General features: G+C 44.0%; 1 protein-coding gene across 1 annotated transcript in view; it reads right to left on the bottom strand.

Annotated features, from left to right (window-relative positions):
* Positions 1-408: 408 nt before the first annotated feature.
* LOC134802590 (uncharacterized) overlaps positions 409-21,837 on the bottom strand; it is a 144,967-nt gene continuing 123,538 nt past the window's right edge. Inside the window, exons 9-24 of the mRNA XM_063775227.1 lie at positions 20,584-20,696; positions 19,335-19,417; positions 19,076-19,241; positions 17,695-18,041; positions 16,699-16,886; positions 16,157-16,354; positions 15,780-15,907; positions 15,360-15,485; positions 14,725-14,904; positions 13,899-14,010; positions 7,278-7,529; positions 6,389-6,631; positions 4,993-6,084; positions 3,936-4,122; positions 3,034-3,142; positions 409-1,157 (exon numbers count right to left, since the gene is read on the bottom strand). Of these exons, the coding sequence (XP_063631297.1) occupies positions 1,149-1,157; positions 3,034-3,142; positions 3,936-4,122; positions 4,993-6,084; positions 6,389-6,631; positions 7,278-7,529; positions 13,899-14,010; positions 14,725-14,904; positions 15,360-15,485; positions 15,780-15,907; positions 16,157-16,354; positions 16,699-16,886; positions 17,695-18,041; positions 19,076-19,241; positions 19,335-19,417; positions 20,584-20,696 (3,533 nt within the window). The 3' untranslated portion in view covers positions 409-1,148. The remainder of the gene's footprint in view (positions 1,158-3,033; positions 3,143-3,935; positions 4,123-4,992; positions 6,085-6,388; positions 6,632-7,277; positions 7,530-13,898; positions 14,011-14,724; positions 14,905-15,359; positions 15,486-15,779; positions 15,908-16,156; positions 16,355-16,698; positions 16,887-17,694; positions 18,042-19,075; positions 19,242-19,334; positions 19,418-20,583; positions 20,697-21,837) is intronic.

Here is a 21,837-nt window from a genome sequence, read left to right as displayed (position 1 = left end):
TTTGTCAAATTATTGACATCAATAAAATTGTTCTCTTTGGTACTTATACCTTAGACAATTTATTGTTTTTATAGCAATTTCACAATACAATATTGTGCAACTATTATTAAAAGGTATTCATAGACTATTAAAATTTGAATCTCAAACAAGTCATATTGCTTATTAACTCACATTTATAGACGGGTCTATCGCGAATTAATTACCTTTATTTACCGACGTTTCGACACAGGTTTCACTGGTCGTAGTCGCGGCTAGTTAGCCGTGTTTTGACATTGTAGCTCTGTTTTGACATTTTGCTGGGACTTCAGTTGAAGTCCCAGCAAAATGTCAAAACAGAGATTTTTGCAACTACCCGACGAAAAGGGTCCGAAAAAGGTTACACATAAAATAAATTCGCGATAGACCCGTCTATAAATGTGAGTTAATATGTGTACATATTACTGTTGTAGAAAAAGTATGGTATTCAACATTACATGACTAGAATCGGACCAAGGTAACTCTGCATGGATTTTGCAAAAACTAAATGTGGAAGTGTCCAATTTCACATCACAAACGTCAAATTTCAATGAAAATATGACGTTTATGACAGTTCCACACTTCCGTCTGTCAAAGTTGGTGCAGAGTTAGCTTAGACAGGTCGCAAAATGTTCAGGCCCATTATCCAATCCTCAGATTTTAAACTGAACTAATTAAACCTTCACGTGTTAACGTTGAACTGTACCCAAGGCATTCTTGTGTAGCATATCTTCTGTGCTCGTATATTTATTTATTTATCGTATGGCATATGTACATGTCACTGGATTACAATGCCAAAGTTAAGGTTGTAAGAAAATCTTAGTTAGAATATCGCCCTTCCCAGGTACGCGACTGCTTCATCTGACAGGGTCTTAAAATCGTCTACTTGGCCTGTGTATCTAGTAAGGGGGCATTCCATGTGCTCGTATATGAAGCGTGTTGTTTGTAAACAGAACTGGCGAGAAACACTAGCGGTTGTCCTCCGGCTAGAAGACCAGGATGGGCAGCGGGTCGGGCGACTTGTCGGGCAACTTGTTGGCCGACTTGTTGGCCAACTTGTCAGGCGACGCGGCGGCGGCGGCGGGCGGGGAGCCCCGAGCCGAGGGGAGCCCGAGGGCCGGCGCGGGCGGTTGTCACGTGACCTGCACCACAATATAACTCTAGTCACACTTACAGTACAAATGGCGAAAATGTTTAAGAGTGAACTAAATCACAGAAAAATATAAGATTATTTTTTCATAACATGTATTTTTCAAAAAAAAAAAAGGGGGGAGTCCTTTGCCCAGCAGTGGGACACAACAGGCTCTCAATAATTAAATAAATAACATGTATGGGCCATTGAAAAACCAGTCTCAACTTGCACTCTAAAGTGTATTTATTCATCCTTCCTTGTCCTATCATGTAAACAAATACTTTTTGAAGACATTATCACACTTTTCTCTGGAATTATACAAAAAACACCACTTAAGATGTTGTTGTATACTTAAAGAAACTTACAAAGTATTGAAATCAAGCAAATAACCACTGAAAAATATCATTTCTAATAAGATTTTTATCAATAATCACAATAACTAAATAATAATAAGCGCAGAACTAAACATGCGCAGCACTCATACATTAAACGCACATGTAGGTTGTACAATGTAAAGTGCCAAAACGTAGACATATTTAGCAGCTCACTAAGATTGTATAAAAAATTAGTTTTTTCTTCTTTAAAATAAAAAACACCTGTATGACCACCTAGATTAAGATTTCCTCGCATATCTCGTCACACATACTAGTACATATGCATGTCATTTATACGTAGTAATAAGTTTTTATTATAATATTTGTTTACATATAGGAAACTATAAGTCTATTACTAGAAGAATGTTACTCTATATACTTATCTGTTTTATAAGACTGTTTGTTTCTTAATAAATAAATAAAAATATAAAAAAAATGAACGGATTACCTCTGACCAATGTCTAGAATCTAGACATCTAGACTCTAGATTGTCTATGAATCGTATTGTTGGAATGTCACTTTGACAACACAATAAGACACGTAAGGATGAATACACTTTATTGTGGGAGAATAGGTAGACACATACATATATGTCGGAGCGTACCTCCAGAAGGACGTATTGCAGCGTTATAGTTCATAGTTTTAGACGCCTGTATCAAATCGATTAGCAATATTTGGCTACGGATTACTTGGTTGTAACGAAATTTATAACGTAGAGAGTAACGCCGGCTATCGGCGTGTTGTTGAACTAAGATGACTGGTAGGAGGCTTTGGAACGTCAAGTGGTTTAACTTGAGTGAAGTTCGGTACGAGGTGGCAATTTTGTCGTTATGTTGGTAGACTTGTCAAGCAGGTGAGCCAACTTGACTTTGAGGCGGGAGCAGTGAGGCTCCGCCGCTGGTAGGTCTTCTTGATCGGACCGCGCTAGAGATCGGACGTTAGCCATACCTCGTGCCTAATTCGCCACGTTTCTGAAGGCTTATACCTGAAGGATTATTCTGAAAGCTTATATAATCCAACGTTCTTTAACCATTTAGCTAGGTGTTTTATTTCGAATTCTTATGTGTAATTAGAAGCTTACTTTTGTGAAATAAAGAAAGAATGTGTTGTTTTGAAAAGATGTGTCCTGCTGAGTTTGTTGCCGGTCCCATATTGTGCTAAATCTTCTCAGGTCAGAGGTGTAGGGTTGGAGCCGGCCTAGCTTGACTTAAATAAAGGTTTAAACGTTGCATGTGATCTTTTTATTTTCAATTAAATCCAAATATCCGAATAGCAATTAGTTCTTTTTAACATTTAGTACTGAAATATAGTAGGCGCTAGTATGGTTAACGAGTCCGAATGTTTATTTCATGCACTGGTAGCAGTGGTAGCATACTAATTTAGCTGTGAAGTCAATACATCGAGGTACTACGCTCAGTCGCCCACCGCCATTAGGCCATCTCCCTGCGACATACACATATTTATAACAAGTTGCTGTATTTGATATGAGTGTAGTGGAGTATGTGGTGGTACCTCCATGGGCAGCGTGTCCTGCGTGCGGCGGCGCACGCTGCCGTTGGGCGTGTCGTCCTCCTCCGCCGCCGGCGCCGCGCTCGACGTCGCCGCCGTCTCCGCCAGCTCTCTGCGCAAACAAACATATAGATCAGTATAGATCTCCCTAGGGTTGTAAGCGAGACGACCTCGGCGAGACGGAACATCCATAGAACGTCTAGTTGTGCAAGGAAAAGTGGGAGGTGACAGGGCTAAAGGAAGATCGCCAAAGAGATGGACCGACCAAATCAAATGTAGTGCCACAGTAAGCGAATGCTCACGGAAAGCAGCTGTACGGGAGGAATGGCGACGTGTCGTTAAACGAGTCGCTCAAAAGTCTACATAATGGCCACGACCACTCTGTCAAGAGTGTAACGAAGAAGAAGAAGAATTGCAAGCGTCCACAGTCACTTTAGATCAGCGGTTTTCGTAACACTCCTGCTATAAAAAACATTTTCATATCACTTATTCGGAAAAAAGCCTTATTCTTCCCTGCTAGGAGTGATCACATTGGCACTTTTCTTCCCTGCTGGGGCAATTTTTTTTAATTTTATGCATGTTTTTTTTTGTTTAAATAATATTTTGAAACAATAATTTTCTCATAGGTGATGTGAAAAGCAGTATGTGTCACATGGTAGCAAAATTATTTCCACCTTGTCGTTAACACCTAAATCCTGAACGTAGGGAGGGATTCTATTTTAGAATTCTTCGTTTCGTTCAGGTTTCAACATACGCCCACGCCGTAAATATGTCATTTTGCTCCCTTGTGACACAATCTACTATTAAATAAGCTCCGTCGCAGTAACCATTCACCATTACGCCAGCTAAATGCTTGCTCAGCACCGACGTGACATAAAAAAAAGTACAAAATATGTTATAGTTACGGTCTGGGCACGGGTCGGGCCGGCACCAGCCTGGCCTGCCTGGCCTTGAGCTGCGCGGCGGAGAAGGCGATGGCCTGCACGCCCGCCGTCTGAGGGAGGGACAGCCGCGGCGCGCCCAGCGACACGTTCTTCTGCAGCAGGTTGGCCACCACGGACGACGGGATGGACGCCGTTTTCGTTGGAGCCGCTGGAAATATATAAAAGCATTATTATGATGAGCCAATTAAATTATTTTTCTCAAAAATGGACGGCAAAGTCGACTTTGCCGTTTAAAAAATAGGTTGCGAAGCGCGTAGTTTATGGTCAGTCAAAAATTAAAAAGTTAAAAACATTGCAGTCTCGATTTTGGGACTGCAATGTTGCATACAAATTCCATTATTTGTCGAGTTCCAAACTTTTTAATAGTTGAAATGGCCATATCAAATGAAGGCACAGGCCCATTAAACAGCCAAACAGATGATTAGTACCGCGACTATTTAGCTGTCTCAAATAGGTTGGCGTATTTTCGGCAGAAAAATACACTTCTATTTTTTTATTAAAAAAATAAAAAGGCGGCAAAGCAAATTTTTTCAATTGTTTCTACTTTTTTCTGTGAAAATATATACGTAAGAAAGTTGCTTTTGTAAAATATTTCTATGATATTTATATTTCTTGCACCATTTTTGAGAAAAGCACTATATATGACTCGGCTGGAAGGCTACTTGCTGGCTTCGGATTCAATTAAACGGACTCCCAAGGTCGTCCGTTTAAAACGAATCCTCAGTCTGCAAGTAGCTACTTCCGAGCCTCGACAATAATGTACTATTAGTTAGTATTGAGAGGGTTAGAGATGATTTGATGGTTAGGCTCGACCTGGTTCTATAGATTCTAGTCAAAAATATAGCACACCAGGTCCAGCAATTGCATGCTGGTGATGCAATCGATGTGTCTCGGTCTCATTAAAAAGATTTTTTTTTGATAGATACGCAAGTATTAGTGTCCAGCAGTGGGACGGCGGTAGGTAGGTGGTTCTGATGAACCTCGTCGGTCCGGTTATAGTTTCCGGTGAGATATGTACCTATGGAGATGGTGGGCTGGTGGTCGCGGCGGTGCTTGAGCTGTATCTGGTGGCGCAGCAGCTGCGGCGCGGCGCCGCGCACGGCGGGCAGCGCGGCGCGGACCAGCTGCCGTCCAGGGGGAGGTACAGTACCTATGGAGATGGTGGGCTGGTGGTCGCGGCGGTGCTTGAGCTGTATCTGGTGGCGCAGCAGCTGCGGCGCGGCGCCGCGCACGGCGGGCAGCGCGGCGCGGACCAGCTGCCGTCCAGGGGGAGGTACAGTACCTATGGAGATGGTGGGCTGGTGGTCGCGGCGGTGCTTGAGCTGTATCTGGTGGCGCAGCAGCTGCGGCGCGGCGCCGCGCACGGCGGGCAGCGCGGCGCGGACCAGCTGCCGTCCAGGGGGAGGTACAGTACCTATGGAGATGGTGGGCTGGTGGTCGCGGCGGTGCTTGAGCTGTATCTGGTGGCGCAGCAGCTGCGGCGCGGCGCCGCGCACGGCGGGCAGCGCGGCGCGGACCAGCTGCCGTCCAGGGGGAGGTACAGTACCTATGGAGATGGTGGGCTGGTGGTCGCGGCGGTGCTTGAGCTGTATCTGGTGGCGCAGCAGCTGCGGCGCGGCGCCGCGCACGGCGGGCAGCGCGGCGCGGACCAGCTGCCGTCCAGGGGGAGGTACAGTACCTATGGAGATGGTGGGCTGGTGGTCGCGGCGGTGCTTGAGCTGTATCTGGTGGCGCAGCAGCTGCGGCGCGGCGCCGCGCACGGCGGGCAGCGCGGCGCGGACCAGCTGCCGTCCAGGGGGAGGTACAGTACCTATGGAGATGGTGGGCTGGTGGTCGCGGCGGTGCTTGAGCTGTATCTGGTGGCGCAGCAGCTGCGGCGCGGCGCCGCGCACGGCGGGCAGCGCGGCGCGGACCAGCTGCCGTCCAGGGGGAGGTACAGTACCTATGGAGATGGTGGGCTGGTGGTCGCGGCGGTGCTTGAGCTGTATCTGGTGGCGCAGCAGCTGCGGCGCGGCGCCGCGCACGGCGGGCAGCGCGGCGCGCACCAGCTGCCGCCCGTCCAGCGACAGCGACACGCGGCCGCGCGCTGCCGCCGCTGCTGTCACACCGCCTGACAATACATACACACTAGGTTAATTCTAGTTAGTAAACAACCAATTAGGAAGGTTATAGACCAGAGGCAGATGTGACTCACTCCGCGATCTCGGCGGGTCGCTACAAGTACATGCGGCCCACTAATTTTGGTGTCTAGCAGTAGTAGATGCCGCGCACCGTCCGCGCACCGCGCTCCAACTTGTGTGGTGTTTATGGGATATACATTCACATTTGATTTTGTACCTTGTCACCATTAACATAAAATTATTTAATCAGACTGTGTTTTCGTCTTTTTATCGCCGGTTTTTGTAGACACTGACCTTTGAGCGCCTGGTGGTCGATGGCGGCGACAACTTGCCGCGGCTTCTTGTCCGTGACGTGCGTGGGCTTGGGCGGCGGCTGGCGCACCACGTTGACCAGGTGCGGGCCCTTGCCGAGCTGCCCGCCCTTGATCTCGAAGAACTGCGCCACGGAGCCTGGCGCCGCCTTCAGGATGGCCGCCGTGTTGCTGGACTTGGCTTCGAGGGTCGCGAGGGATACCACCGCCGGTAGGGGGGTGATGCCTGCACAGTGCAGTTTAGTTTGAGTCCCGGGGAAGGATACAGGACAGTTTTTATGTCGGAAATCATCCCCGCAGAGGAATCAAAGGGGGTGTAATTGAAAGAGTTAATGAATTGCCTAGTAATTGAAGTAAGCAATGCGCGAATTGAATGATTGCTATTAGTATTATCCAGGCGCTATAGCTACTTTAGCTGCTGTCACTAATTCCACGAAGACGAAGTCGCGGGCAAAAGCTAGTATATTTATAAATAAGACGATGACTCACGTGACAAGCACTAAATGCTAGATTTGGTTGTTGAAAAAAAAAATAGGATAACGCGAATATCTAAATTTAGATAATGCTGCGTAATGTGATAGTTTGATGGGGCTCGAGGTTTAAATTTGGGCAAAATGGACGAAATTTTTTGTATCGTTAAATAGGATTACACGCTGTGAATTGTAGTAGTACCGAAACAAGGATGATTTTCGTTCAGTGTTTTTTTGGTATTAGTGAGTTTTGGTCGTCACCTCACGAGTATAATCTGTACATTTTTGTCATATTCTAAACATAGAAAATCCCGTTATTTCAGCGGTGCAAACGATCAATGATCTGCACGTTGAATATGGGTCGAGTAGTAAATGACGTATAGAATAGGGAATGCAACATACCGTGCGCGCGCGCCTGCAGCAGCTGCGCGCGCTGCTCGTGCGTGAGCGGGTGCGCGTGCAGCACCTTGAGCTTGTTCTGCGCGCCCACGCCCACGCCCACGCCCACGGCGCCCACGCCCACGCCGCCCACCGTGCCCACCACCACCGGCGCCGCCAGCAGCCCGCCGCGCCCGCCCAGCGGGACCAGCGGCGTGCCGCGCCGCGGGGACGACGTGCCCGCGACGGACACCGCCACGGCGGTGGTCGCCCCGCCTGATCGATGATGCATATTATTACTACTGCGCTGTGACCGGCGTCCTGTTTATCAAAACCTTGTAATTTGTAATACAAGTGGAAGTCCCCTTCTAACAAAAGCTGACAAAAAGCATAGACTAGGAGTCCTCGCGACCGAGTTTAGAGTAATTATTTCATGAAACCGATGCTGCCAAAAATACAGGGGTGCGGGGAACGAGGTGAGTGAGGTCCCGTGCCGTGATTATTGGTCCGTTCAAAGACACGGACGTCACACAAAGACACTTTCGACTCGAAAATGGAGTAAAACTACCGTATGCGTGGCAGAGGGGGTAGAGCTACTATGCTCAGTCTGGAGGATGTCTTGTCTGTGTCAAAAAGGGACTTCCACTTGTATTACAAGTTACAAACTTTTGATAAACAGGGCACTGAGCGTTGTTTAAAGTCAAATGATTTATTTGTAAACTTAGGTAACAGTGTTGGTACATAAAGCATGTGAGAACGCTATGTTTCGCCGACAGGCATACAGATTTGAGATTAGGTATACACATACCAATTAAAATACATTATTTCATGCAAATATACCTACTTAATAATATTATAATAATCAATTATACAGTAAATTTAATTGTCATATATTTTACTTAAAATCATATTAAGTACATAATTGCGCGTATTACAAATTTATTATAATAAATTAGGAACTTAAAAAATATATGGGAATAAAAAAATACGAAACATCCAAAAATAATAAAATAATGGTACCATTCGATTCCTAACATTTTATTTTAAAAATTAATGTACGACAAAAATATACTTAAACGCTATATTTCACCGACAAAATCGCAATTTCCTTGTTTTCCACACGTCAAAACGGCTTCTAAGCAATAGTGACGTCACGATGTATTGCCATTTCGTTTGGAGCGTTTCGTCAGTAAAGTGCGACTATCAATTCTGACTTTTGTATTGCTTTAATGAGTTTAATATAATGTACCCCATATAAGCATTTTATCCTCAAACCTGGGCCCCATTTCTCGAACGATATTAGTCTAATATTATTAGTGTGTTGGCATGGTAACCCATACGATTTGACAGTTCGTGGACTAATAATATTAGTCTAATACCGTAATACCGTACGAGAAATAGGCCCCTGTTCGTGGACTAAAAATATTAGTCTAATATCGTTCGAGAAATGGGCCCCTGATCGACTGATACCATTAATAAAAACGTTTCAACTAGCCTATAATACTATTTCTTCTTTGTAGTTTCAGTCTTGACGGAATGGTCGTGGTCCTGATTTCAACGATTACTGACGAGCTTCACAACACGCCGCCATTCCTCTCTGTCTTATATATCTACACAACAATCGAATTAACTAACAACTACATACAGCCGTTGGTAATTTATAGGGTTAACACATTCATTGCCACTAAGTGCTACGGGTTACGCTAGTAGCGCGTAGCCACGTTTTCGCCGTATGTAGCGCGTAGGCGCTACGAACAGTGTACCCGACTGTCGGTTTCTTGGCCCTGAATGTGTTAAATACTCAATATTCAGTTTGAACAATAAGTATAAACAATATTTCTTCAACACCATCTTGAGAATGATAGCGGAAAAACCAGACTGTCCCATAATGCTCCACTGTGAGGGACTACATTCCCCTACAAGTGTGATACAGTGGTAGCTAAAATTGAGAGTTTGGCTACCACTGTATTATATCTATTTGTCAATTTTAACGTTGTCAATGTTGTGTTTATGTGTAATTCTTGTATGTTTATTGTTGTGTATAGCTATGTGTGTAAATCACATGCAATAAATAATTTTGAATTTGAATTTGAATTTAACGTTTGGTACGAAAATAAAAATAATTTATGTTTAATAAATTTGTACAAATTTATTGTAGGTCTTTACATAGATTAGGGTGGTATTCCACCTATCCAATTTATTTTTCCAATGTGTATCGCGTCTCACATTTTGCTTAATGAGAGAATCAGACGCAATGATTTGGATAGGAGGAATACCGCCCTAATGAATATGAATGTATATTTTATTTATTTCGTGTAACACATGGACACATTTTTATTAGTAGAGCTTACAAACTAAGGGGTTAGTAGGTACAGGAATTTTTGAAGTGAAAACTTCTTTAGCGGCGCTGTGTACTTTTTGAGGTAGGGAAAAATGATAAACTCGAGACAGCGTAAGGCGTAACGCGTAAGGCGTCTCTCCTCTCTTTCTACCGCACGGCGAAAATGTATGCCTGAGCCTTCTGTTTCATGTAGGCGGCGCAGGGCGCTTGCGTGACTTATGTTATGTGTGACGGACAATGTCATTGTTTTTTTTATTTAAATGCCATCTAGTGAGTTTCCCTCAAACTGGTATTAATACTAGTAGTTCGCCCCGAATAGTGATGACGAACAGGGTTTCAAGTAATGCGACGATACAACGCTAGATGGCGTTAACGTCAATTATACATAGTGCTGCATACATTTTGCACTATATGGCCCTGTTAATAATATTTTGAGTTACAATGTCGTTGAGTTTTCACTTCTGCCGGCACTCCCGAAGTGCAACCCGTTGTTTTTTTTTTAAACAAAACAACACTGATGGGGACATGCAATCCCTCACAGTGCAACAACCCTATCCGCTAAGCTAAGCCTAAGCTATAGATGGTCAAGCAAATCTTGTCAGTAGAAAATGGCGCGAAATTCAAATTTTCTATGAGACGATATCCCTTCGCGCCTACATTTTTCAAATTTGCCGGCTTTTTCTACTGACAAGATCTGCTTGACCATCTATATGTAAAGAATAGGCCTGATGACAAATTTTGAAATCCCTTTTATTATTGTCGGTACACTTGTATTCCCAAGTAACACACGAGCAGGATAATAGAGTAAAATTATCATCTTATTCAAATTATGATTGCATACATTTTGTGTATAAGCGGTGGAAATTACTAAATTCGGAATAAAGAAATGTGTGGGCCTAGTGGGGCCTATATACTAATTAATGCTGAATAAATTTTGCATAGTATCGGTTTTGCATATTAAAACTGAATATTACTTATTTCTTACACAGTTAGTCGGACATTATTCAGCTTAAAGCATTTGTGGTTACTAAAAGCTGCATAATAGCGGCATTAGCAGCAATAAGCTGTATATATTCTGTGTTGTGAGATATTAAGCAGACAATATTAAGAAAAATGTGATAGTGGCTACTAAATGCTGAAAAGAAGCGTCGGTGGAGACTTTCAACTGTATAAAAGCGGTTGCAGTTTCTGTTTTAATGCTAGTTTTTGAATAAAGGTAGACGCTATTACTGGAAGCTGTAATGAAATCCAAATCTTATTTGTTATTCAGTAGCTGCATATATGGGTTAATTATGGCTTTTATAGACATAACGTCTGAATAATAAATACTAAAACAACACTTATACTTAAGTTATAGCGATTTTAGTACACATGTACTATCTTTTCTTCCTAAAAGCTGCAAAATGAACGCAATGACAAACGCTATTCAAACTACTGCTTAGTATCAACAAGTGCGCGGTGGAGAGGGTTCCGTAGCTTTATACACGGTCAACGGTGCTACTTGAGCCTGATTGCCTTGAGCTTGAGCTTGTTTTTATTTTATTTTGAACGCATCTTGCGTATTTATTCTTTAATCCAATCATTATTAAAAAAATCGAGGTTTACTTTTCTTAACAATTCTTTTCGATTGGTTATTTTACGTAAAAAATACTAGCTTCCATCGTAAATACTGTTATCGGACCATTTGCATACCTTACTGCAACGAGATAAGGTTTACCAATGGCCATTTAAGGTTGTTGCTAGTTGGCAAACAAGGTGTCAAATGCTAGTTATTGATATTGTTGCATTAAAAACTTGTAGACTGGACTGGGTATGTGAAAAATAAAAGAATCACCCCCATTAAAATATAGCGAAATCGGTTCTCCTGTCGATTTTGAACGGACTGTTTTTAGGTTTCAAGTGGGTCTACTCATACCCATCCCACACTATACTCGTACTCATACCTAAACAATACTGCCCATACCAAACTATACTTGTACTCATACCCGTGATACCCGCTACTAATATACCCGCACCTTCGCACCTATACCATATTCATATTCATACCATACTCGTAACCATACCATACTCATACTATATACATCTTCGTACTCACGTCGTACATCTTTGCGTGTACCTTTACCTACTACATATTTGTCGGAACTGATAACGGAAAAAATAACTGTGTAATCTGCCGTGCCCCCAGATTTATCATATAACTTAAATATTATATCGCGTTTATAATATTAGTAGGACGTAGGATTGAATATTGCCCGTGTTACATACCTATAATGTTTCTCATCAAACTAGTGAGGATCTATGTGGTTTTTATCATTTGTGTATAGAACCCTAATAGGCTTTAAGATTGAGAAAACAATTACTATTATACTGATGTTATTCAAAACTTGTTGTTCTAAACCCATTATTATCTAACATGTAGCTTAGTAACGCGAATAATGTGAATGCCTATTCAGAAATTTAGCACATAATAGCTGTGGCAGCAGCTTATATTCAGCACAGTCGGACGCCATTACGGTTGCTCATATTCTAACCTCTACAATTAAATAGGAATTTAAAATGAACTGAAAAACCCATTTATATTCATTTATAAAACTAGTTTTATCGTAGCATAACTTGTTAAAGTACATTTTCTATCACTAAAACATCTAAACACCGCAAAAAATTAATTAATTAAAAGTGGAGTGCTAAATTTTCTATATTTACTTTCTAAAGAGTGCATTATTTACGCGGCGCTTTAAATTTTTAAATAAAATGTATATATATATTTACAGTAAAGTCGCATGCGCAATGAAATTGATGTTATGTAAACATCAAATCAATATATGGGTAATGTCCTCCTTATTTTGTATTCACTTCAGAAACTACAATTTGACACGAGTTCACAAATTAAAATGGAAGACAAATCATACACAAATAGCTGAATATATTTTCTGTAACAATGCACTTTTGAACCAAAAGCTGCATAACGTGTGACTAACTGAGTCATTCTATACAAAGCTGGATAACTTTAGTTTAAAAGCGGTATAGAAGCTTTTGACAGCCTCTATACAAGTGTTATTCAGCGATCCAATGTGTGGGCACACACTTATACAGTTATTACATTACTGTTATTCAGTAATAAGCGGCGTGGGCATGCCCACTTTGCGCCCAAACCTTCTGTATAACGTCTGTATTAGCGCTTATACAGAAGATATACAGCTACCTTATTCAGCATTCAGTACGGCATGCTCTATTATTCAAACAATATTCAGCTACTATTGTGTTACTTGGGTTGGTTCCAAAAAACACAATATTTCAGCTATACTCATAAGATTTAACATAAATAATTGCATTTTATTATAGCTAGTTTAAAACTCGCGCGAAAACGCCTCGCACGACATTTGTGACGTCACCATTTAGTTGGTGGTATAGGGTGGTAAACATTGTTTACATACTTACAGTTACGAATTTCCCTTGAATCCGAATGTTATTGTTAATTCAGCACCATATATTACGATTAGGGATGATAAATACATTACAAAAATTTATCACAATAACTCATTTTACACAAAAACTCTCACACGGTTGCAATTTAAGATGAATTATTTAGATACATGTAAATTGTGAGTGAAAATCACCGAGTCCGGTTTTGCTTTTTAATTTTTCATTTTTTCTACTTACGACAGCCAACATGGCAATGACAGTTCCATTCAGCCAAATAATTAAAAAAGTTTGTTGGTGAAATATCGTATTATTTAGCATTTTGTTTAGATAATAACAAATAGATATCTCCTTTATATCGTGTAATTATATTTTTTGGACGTAATAAAAGTTTAGTGGCGAAATAACATTTTTTTTGCACCTTCGAACATATGGATTTCGGTCAATGAGGTTGTCTATGTTGCTCTAAGAAATATGTTATGGATTGATGACGTCAGTGTTTAGAGCGCTTCTGATTGGCGTTTCAGTAATAATGGCCGATTGGAGAATTTTGCAGTTTTATTTTATTGAATATATTAAGAATCCTTCAGTGTATACTGAGATAGGGCCATTTTTAGAATCATATTAACATATATGTTTCTTTGAAACCATTATTTCCGTGATTCTTTGTTACTTGCAACAGGCCTATTATTTGTATTTTCGTATTAATGAGTTCAAACTGAATATGGATTACCATCCTTAAAAATGATTACATGTGAAAACCACCACTCCACCAATTTTAAAAATTTAAATCTAAGAGCGATAATTTCAAAATTCTACGAGAAATGCGACTACATTCGATGAGAAAGTGATGTGACAAGATAATGAAATGTAGAGACACGAACCTGGCTGCGACGGGACGGCGGTGAAGGGTCCGTTCTGCACGAGGCCCACCACCGTGGCGCCGCTGCTGACCACGCTGGCCTGCGACGATAGGAGATGGTTTTGGAGCCGCACCTGTAAACAAATTATTATTAAGAATCTTGTTTACTGTCATAATTTTTCACTTTTCTTTAACTTAATTGTGACTTTTAGGTAAAGATGGTCACTTGGGTGTTACGTAACTTTTAGGTAGGGGGAGAGGGCTGCCATCTATAAATTCGCCGAACCCGGAGAAGACTTAAAAAACCCGGATATTTGGCGTAAATCGCATTTTTTCCCCGGACGTGTATTTATACGGTTTTTGTACACAATAATGTCGGTAAATAATTAAATTAAATAAGGTGTTTCCTCACATAAAAAGAGTCCGTATTTTTCCCGGATACTTTTTGAAAACCTCCCCGGGCAGACCCGGACAACCTCCAAACTAGAACAAATCCGGGGAAACCCGGACGGATGGCAGCCCTAGGGGAGGGGGACGGATACACGAAAACGTTACGGCGCGTTACACGGGAGCACAGACAAGACATCCTCTAGAGTCTAGACGGACCTTAAAGCAATTAATTCATGAAACCGATGCTGCCATAAATACAGGGGAGCGGGGGACGAGGTGAGCGAGTCCCGTGCCGTGATTGGTCCGTTCAAAGACACGGGCGTCACACAAAGACACTTGATCGAAAATGGAGTAAAACTACCGTATATTTGTGGCAGAGGGGGTAGCGGGTACCGCGACTATGCTCAGTCTGTTGGATATCTTGTCACGGGAGGGGGGCACACACGGCACGTGCGTACCTTCAGCGTGTCGGTGAGCTGGGCGCGGACCTGCGGCTCGTGGTCGGCGCGGCGGTGCGCGGACGTGATGATGTGCTTCTTCAGAGGCGAGTGCTTCGTCTGCACCGTCTTCAGCTGCACGCCGTGAGCCAACTGGATCTCCTCTATCGTGTCGTCCTTTTTCTTCTTTTCTAGTTTTATCTGGAAAGGAAGAAGAAGTGAGTTTGGTGCACCAGTGTGGCATATTGACCTAGAAACTTCCTTAGCAATGAGTAAGGCATTAGTCCCCCATTTTCGCTATGAGCGTTACTATAATTCACAGAATGTAGGCACGGAACGAATTTTTCTCAATTTACCCCAGGAAGAAGTCACAAAATTGACTTGACGCTGAACCCAAATTGTATTGTATCCATCGTATTTTCCCGGAAACGTTCGTATTTGTCATGCTACTTCAGTCGAGTGTCAACCTCAGTACTTTTTGTACCGAGACTGACTGAAATAGCAAGAGACGTTCGTACATTTCCGTGAAAATACGATGTAAAATAATTATGCACTACATCTGAAACTGATCTAGATGTCACCAAAAGTGACCTCAGCCTTCAGTGGTGGTAGCAGGAGCCTCGCCAACGTGTCGGTCGGCAACAGACGGCGGTTACCTGCGGCACCTCGTTGACCTCCTCGACGATGAGGCGCGAGGCCGGCACGGGGTCGGGCGGCGCGCTGCTCGCGGCCTCGCGCCGCGGCGGCGGGGCCGGGGCCGGGGCCGGGGCCGGCGCCGGGACCTGCACACATTCAAAAACAATATTTCATAATTGTCTCGCGGAAATCGAACATTAGGGCGCTCTTAAGCTAACGCGACGGCGCGGCGCGAAGCGATTCGGACTATCGGCTCGGCCACGACATCGAGCGACTTGCGACGGCGATCCGGCGAGCCGGTCCGATCGCTGTGTCACGCTCCAACCTATGGTTATCGCTGTCGCCGTCGCAAGTCGCTCGATGTCGTGGCCGAGCCGTATAACTTCTTCGATTTCAGTACGCGGTCGCGCGTAATCATTTACATGTTAAGACCTGTGCACAGTTGCATACCGGATGCGTCTACGTAGACGTGCTAGTATACAGATCCTTATGAAAGACGGCTTGCGTGACGTGTGCGTGTGCGGCTCCAACATTTTAGCGCACGTCACGCACACGCAGCCGGTGTGCTCTGGCTTTTAACCATCAACTTATTATAATGGCGGTGCGTCGCCACGGTTGCAAACGCACGTGGCCTTATACGTTCCAAGGCCTACTTTTGGTAGTGTCGGACATATGGAGTGTTTTCTTAACCTAGTTGGCACACTCGGTAGGATGAATACATTTTTGCGGCCTTTCGTCGTGCGTTTCCTATTTAGGCAACGAAGGAAATCTCTCAAAACAAACTTTCACAGTGAAGTCTCTGAATAAGAGTATATACTGACCGGCGCGGGTCTATCCATGTAGATAGAGTGTGTGTCGTGCGTGACGCGCACGGCGCTGCTGCCGAACGTGGGGCCCCGCGCCATAGGGCCCCGGCCGTGGGATAAAAAAGGATCCGTCGCCAGCGCCAGCCGGCCACTCTTGTCCAGTTTCAACTCCGATTCCGAGGGAAGGCTGCCTTGGTCTTCCGATAATCCTGGACAAAAAAAAGTTTGTTTAACCATTGAAATATTTACAGCAAAGTCCTCGTCACACAGCGGCGTGGCCCGAGCGCGGCATATCACGCTGTCGGGGCGCCCCACTGCATTAAACGACGCGCCACGCATACGCCCCGCTGTTAGTGTGACGATGTTAACCCAGGCCAGGCTGACAGTTCAAAACAGACAATCGAATGTCAGTCTTACTCATCCGTATGTGGGAAATATATATCCCTTAGCTTGGTAAAGGGTTAATAAATTCCGTTCAGATGGCGTATACGCGTAGTTAGAAGTTACTGCTTCTGCGTGTATATGAATTATGTGACGAGTCTTGTAACAGTACCTAGGTCCTTGTGAAGGTCCCCCAGCTCGGGCATGAGGTCGGCGAGCGTGAACTGGTCACTGGTGAAGGTGGAGGCTCCCTCTTGCCGCAGCTCCACACATAGCGGCGTGTCGGGCTCCACCGGCACTTCGTCGGCGGGCGGCAGGTACGGCGGAGAGAGGGGCGGCGTTTTTGGTCGGAAATGTAACCTGGAAGAGACGTTAATGTCATTTCATCAACGATGGTAATTATGTATATGTATGCTTATATAAAGCATACAAAAGCGCTGGTGGCCTAGCGGTAAGAGCGTGCGACTTTCAATCCGGAGGTCGCGGATTCAAACCCTGGCTCGTACCAACGAGTTTTTCGGAATTTATGTACGAAATATCATTTGATATTTACCAGTTACTTGTCGGTGAAGGAAAACATCGTGAGGAAACCGGACTAATCCCAATAAGACCTAGTTTCCCCACTGGGTTGGAAGGTCAGATGGCAGGCGCTTTCGTAAAAACTAGTGCCTACGTCAAATCATGGGATTAGTTGTCAAGCGGACCCCAGGCTCCCATGAGCCGTGGCAAAATGCCGGGATAACGCGAGGAAGAAGATGTTTGTCTAAGGCAGAGGGAATATATTTCCCGCAATGATTTTAACCTTTATATCAAAGTCATGGGATTAAATTTAGCATATTTTCTCATACCTTTATGTCCTAGGGGACATAAAGCACCCTAGCACCACTTGCACCATCTCACTATCCCGGGGTTAACCGGTTAAACCTGGAGTTACCATGGTTACCAGTACGATTTGACACTGGGTTAACAGTTTAACCGGCCCTTGAAGGCTTAAAGGTAAATTTAGGAATGGCAGGGGCTAAGACACGTCAAACACATATAATATTTATTTTAAAGTTTTTACTTATTTTTTATCATGGCGCGAAAATGAAAAACACTGCATTGTCGCCTGAGAGGTTATAATAGCGAAACAACATTTTAAAACAGTAAAAAGCGTGATTAAACTCACCATTTCTTATTAACCTCGTCGATAAACCTCTCAAACTCCTGTTCAACGGGCTGCAAACTGCTATCACTGTCCTCGCTGCTGCTCCACGCGCGCTTCCTCACTGCACAGTCTATCGTCCTAACACTAATATCACTTTTGAGCTCCGGCTCCACTTTGCACTTGAGCCCGAGGTCGAGCTCCACGTCCTTGAGGTCGACGCCCTTGAGGTCGGGCTCGTCCTTGATCCAGAGGTGGGGGTTGTTGCGGAGGTGTTTGCGGAAGGCGTGCCGCCACGGGTATTTGCCGGTCGCGTGGTAGTCGCGACTGATCTCTTTGGGCGTTCTGTGCACTTTTGTCTCGAGGTCCACCTGTAGATAAGAGAAGAGAATCTTGTTTATAGAGTAGTAAACATTTGAGAGAGTAAACAAAGCTCGTCTTTAAAAAAAAAATTATAGTGAGCTGGTTTAGGTTTGATAATGAATGATCTGCATCTTAACAACTGCTTTGTCTGTTTTACGTTAGTATTTTTCCTTGTTTTTACTTTAGGTTGTACGCTACATGCAACAACACTTTTCATGGAAATATTGAGGTTTTCCTGTAAATACTCATACCTAATGTTAATAGAGGATATTACTGCAATGTTCTGCCGCCAGAGTGCAGCACTACCGCCTCTAGTAAACTCATAGAGTAACATATACATACTGTGCCTTAGACTGTTTTTTGACAAGTTTTCACAGATAATAAAATATGACATTGATGCATCAAGGCTGTTTGTTAACAAAGGCCTACCGTGAAACGCGAAAATGGAAATTTAGTTATCTGCCTCTTTATCGCTCGAATATGCAAGAGTGATATAGAGGCAGAAACCGAACTTTCGATTGTCGTGTTTCACGGTAGGCCATGTGATTGACCTAGTGACGCATGATGGTGTCAATGAGGTTTGTTTACTGTATGTGCTAGTGGCGCTACCTACGCAGAGCTTTGCCTAATATTCCCTATTAGAGGCAAAGATTTTGCAGATTGATGTTTATGATATCAAGATCTTTAAACAAGCAAGTTCCAAATTAGTCACTCTGCTGTAGAGATTGTGTCAAATCTTTGTCATATTTATTATTTTGTCTCTTACTTTAAGAGTATATTTAAAATTGTCGAAGTGTCAGTCGCTCTAGAGGCGTCAGTCTTCGGGCTACGCCCCCCTTGCACTATAATTTTTAACCCTTTGTAAGGCAGAGGGAATATATTTCCCACCTTATTTCGAACTTCGGTTCAATTTTGCATAATTTCTGAACCCTTATATCTAAAATAAACCCATATAAAGGGTTGAATATAGGGTTTAAGGGTTTTATAAAGGGTTAAACCCTTCTTCAATGTTAGTGGTGGAAACATGAGCCGCGTTATATACCTCCTCCGCCAGGTCCGTGTGGTGCGGCGGCGGCGGCAGGGCGCTCCAGAGGTCATCCAGCGGGTGCCGCACGCGGTCCAGCGCCAGCCTCCCGCCGCGGCCCAGCCGCAGCCGCGCGAACCCCACGCAGCGCCGGTACGGCTCCGACAACGACGTGAGGTTGAACCTGCAATAAACGAACGATCACAATATAGAACATGCTCATAGGTACCTATTTTATATTATTAAAATACTAATATTCGAATTTAATTACAATTACCTATGCCTTTCGTCGAGTTCGTGCTCGAAGAGCCCATCCTTGTTATCCGGATCCACGGGGTCGCCGCTGAGCGTCGAGGTTGGCTGTAAACATATAAATAAATATTAATATTTCGACTGATCAAACATTGGTGTTTTATAGGAAAGCAGCTCGGTCGATGAAGACGTTCCTCGTCCGAGGCAATGCGGCCGAGGCACGTCTACACAGACCGAGCTGCTTTGCGCGGCATTTGCCTCGCGAGACAGCTCGTTCTGTTTGCACCCGCCTTTTTAAAGTAGCAATCTCCAAACTAGACCTCCTGCAAGCCCGTCTGTTTGGACTGCAAAAAGTGACAAATTTCATATAATCCAGTCCATGAAAAGGAGACGAAGGCCTGGGCTGTGGCTCTTGGGACAAAAGACTCGGTCGTAGAGTCATAGATATATGGCTAAGGATGATACTCCACCTATCCTATCCAATTTCTTTGTCCAATGTGTATTGCGTCTCACATTTTGCTTAATGAGAGAGTGAGACGTAATGACATTGGAAAGGTGGAATACCAACCTTATAGTTGAAGAAAAAAGCGCTGGTGGCCTGGCGGTGAGAGCGTGCGACTCGCAATCTGGAGGTCGCGTGTTCAAACCCCGGCTCGTACCAATGAGTTTTTCGGAACTTATGTACGAAATGTCATTTGATATTTACCAGTCGCTTTTAGGTGAAGGAAAACATCGTGAGGAAACCGGACTAATCCCAATAACGTCTAACTTACCCTCTGGGTTGGAAGGTCAGATGGCAGTCGCTTTCGTAAAAACTAGTACCTATGCCAATTCTCAGGATTAGTTGTCAAGCGGACTCCAGGCTCCCATGAGATGTGGCAAAAATGCCGGGACAACGCGAAGAAGAAGAAGATAGTTGAAGAAACAAGGGTAGGCATAGCTCACCATCTCGTAGTAGCAGCCCGGTTTCCTCCGGAAGGCGAAGGGCCCGTCATCGGGCGGCGTGGCCGCGTCCAGCCGCGCCGCCTACTCTTCCGACGACGACGCGAACAACGGCTCTGCCAAACCAGGGAACCGATACGTTACAGCACAGTAGCAGGGGAGGGGTTAACAGGTATAGCTCACCATCTCGTAGTAGCAGCCGGGTTTCCTCCGGAAGCTGAAGGGCCCGTCGTCGCCTCCTCCGACGACGACGCGAACAACGGCTCTGTCCAACCAGGGAACCGACACGTTACAGCACAGTAGCAGGGGGAGGGTTAACAGGTATAGCTCACCATCTCGTAGTAGCAGCCAGGTTTCCTCCGGAAGCTGAAGGGCCCGTCGTCGGGCGGCGTGGCCGCGTCCAGCCGCGCACTCTCCTCCTCCGACGACGACGCGAACAACGGCTCTGTCCAACCAGGGAACCGACACGTTACAGCACAGTAGCAGGGGAAGGGTTAACATAATAATATGTGATTGTGCACAACTAAATGATACCTTCATGGCCACGTACAAACAGCAACACTGTACATCGGTGCACCTTATTCCAAAAGGCATAAGGTCCACCGATGTTACAGTTAACAGTGTGGCCGATGGTACCACCTTGCTGTTGTAATCACAGCAGCGCGCCTCTCAGTAATTGACAATTTATTTCGTACATAAACGCGCGGTTGCATATCGAGAGCTGTCAGAATCTGCAAGTGCTTATGAGCTCTATTTGTTGCCAATAATGGCACAATCACACTGGGTCGGTTCACTGCACGCATATAATATCAGTTGCCTGTACGGCTACCACCAGTTTTGACGTTGACATAACGCTCACGTCTACGTAATTTACTTTCTGTACATCTCGCTTGCACTAATATGCCAGTACGAGCGAGATGCATAGATAGTAAGTTACGTAAACGTGAGCGTTATGTCAATGTCAAAACTGGTGGTAGCCGTACTGGTGACCTCATGCTTTGCATTCGGCGAGCGGCCCAGTGTAATTGTGCGAAAGTAACATTAGACCAAAATGTCGCTTTCAAATCTAAATAGATATTTTAATAAATTTAAGGTACAATTTTAAATTACAGACATGAAATATTAACAAGATCAAAAATCGACTTCCTAGAATTTTCACAACTATATAGTCTGTATCTTTAGGTATTTAAAAAAGAGTAAACAAAATCTACCCTCGAATGGCTTCTTAAGGCGACGGTAGCGGTGGGTAAAATTTCAGATTCTGTCAATTTACCCCATTTCACACACAAGCTCACTTCACGCACACTACCTCACTTTACTGGGACAGGTCAGTGACCCATCATGTTTTTTTAAGATTGGACTTTTAGTTTAGTATTGACCACTAGCCTCCTTTGAGGGTAAAAGCGTTCCATTGAAAGATGAAAGAGAAACAATGCATTTAATCTTGATCTCCTTGTCTGTTCATGTCACACGTGACGTACCTATTTAATTCATTTGATTGTTGACTGTTTTACTACCTAATATTGCTTTGTCGAGATACGCGTTTTGTACAATTAAAGCGAATAAAACAAGATGTCATTAAGTCA

This window comes from Cydia splendana, chromosome 25 (assembly GCF_910591565.1).
Source record: "Cydia splendana chromosome 25, ilCydSple1.2, whole genome shotgun sequence".
Lineage (NCBI taxonomy): Eukaryota > Metazoa > Arthropoda > Insecta > Lepidoptera > Tortricidae > Cydia > Cydia splendana.
The sequence above is the reverse complement of the archived record's forward strand: the minus strand, read 5'-3'. Positions and strand labels throughout refer to the sequence as shown.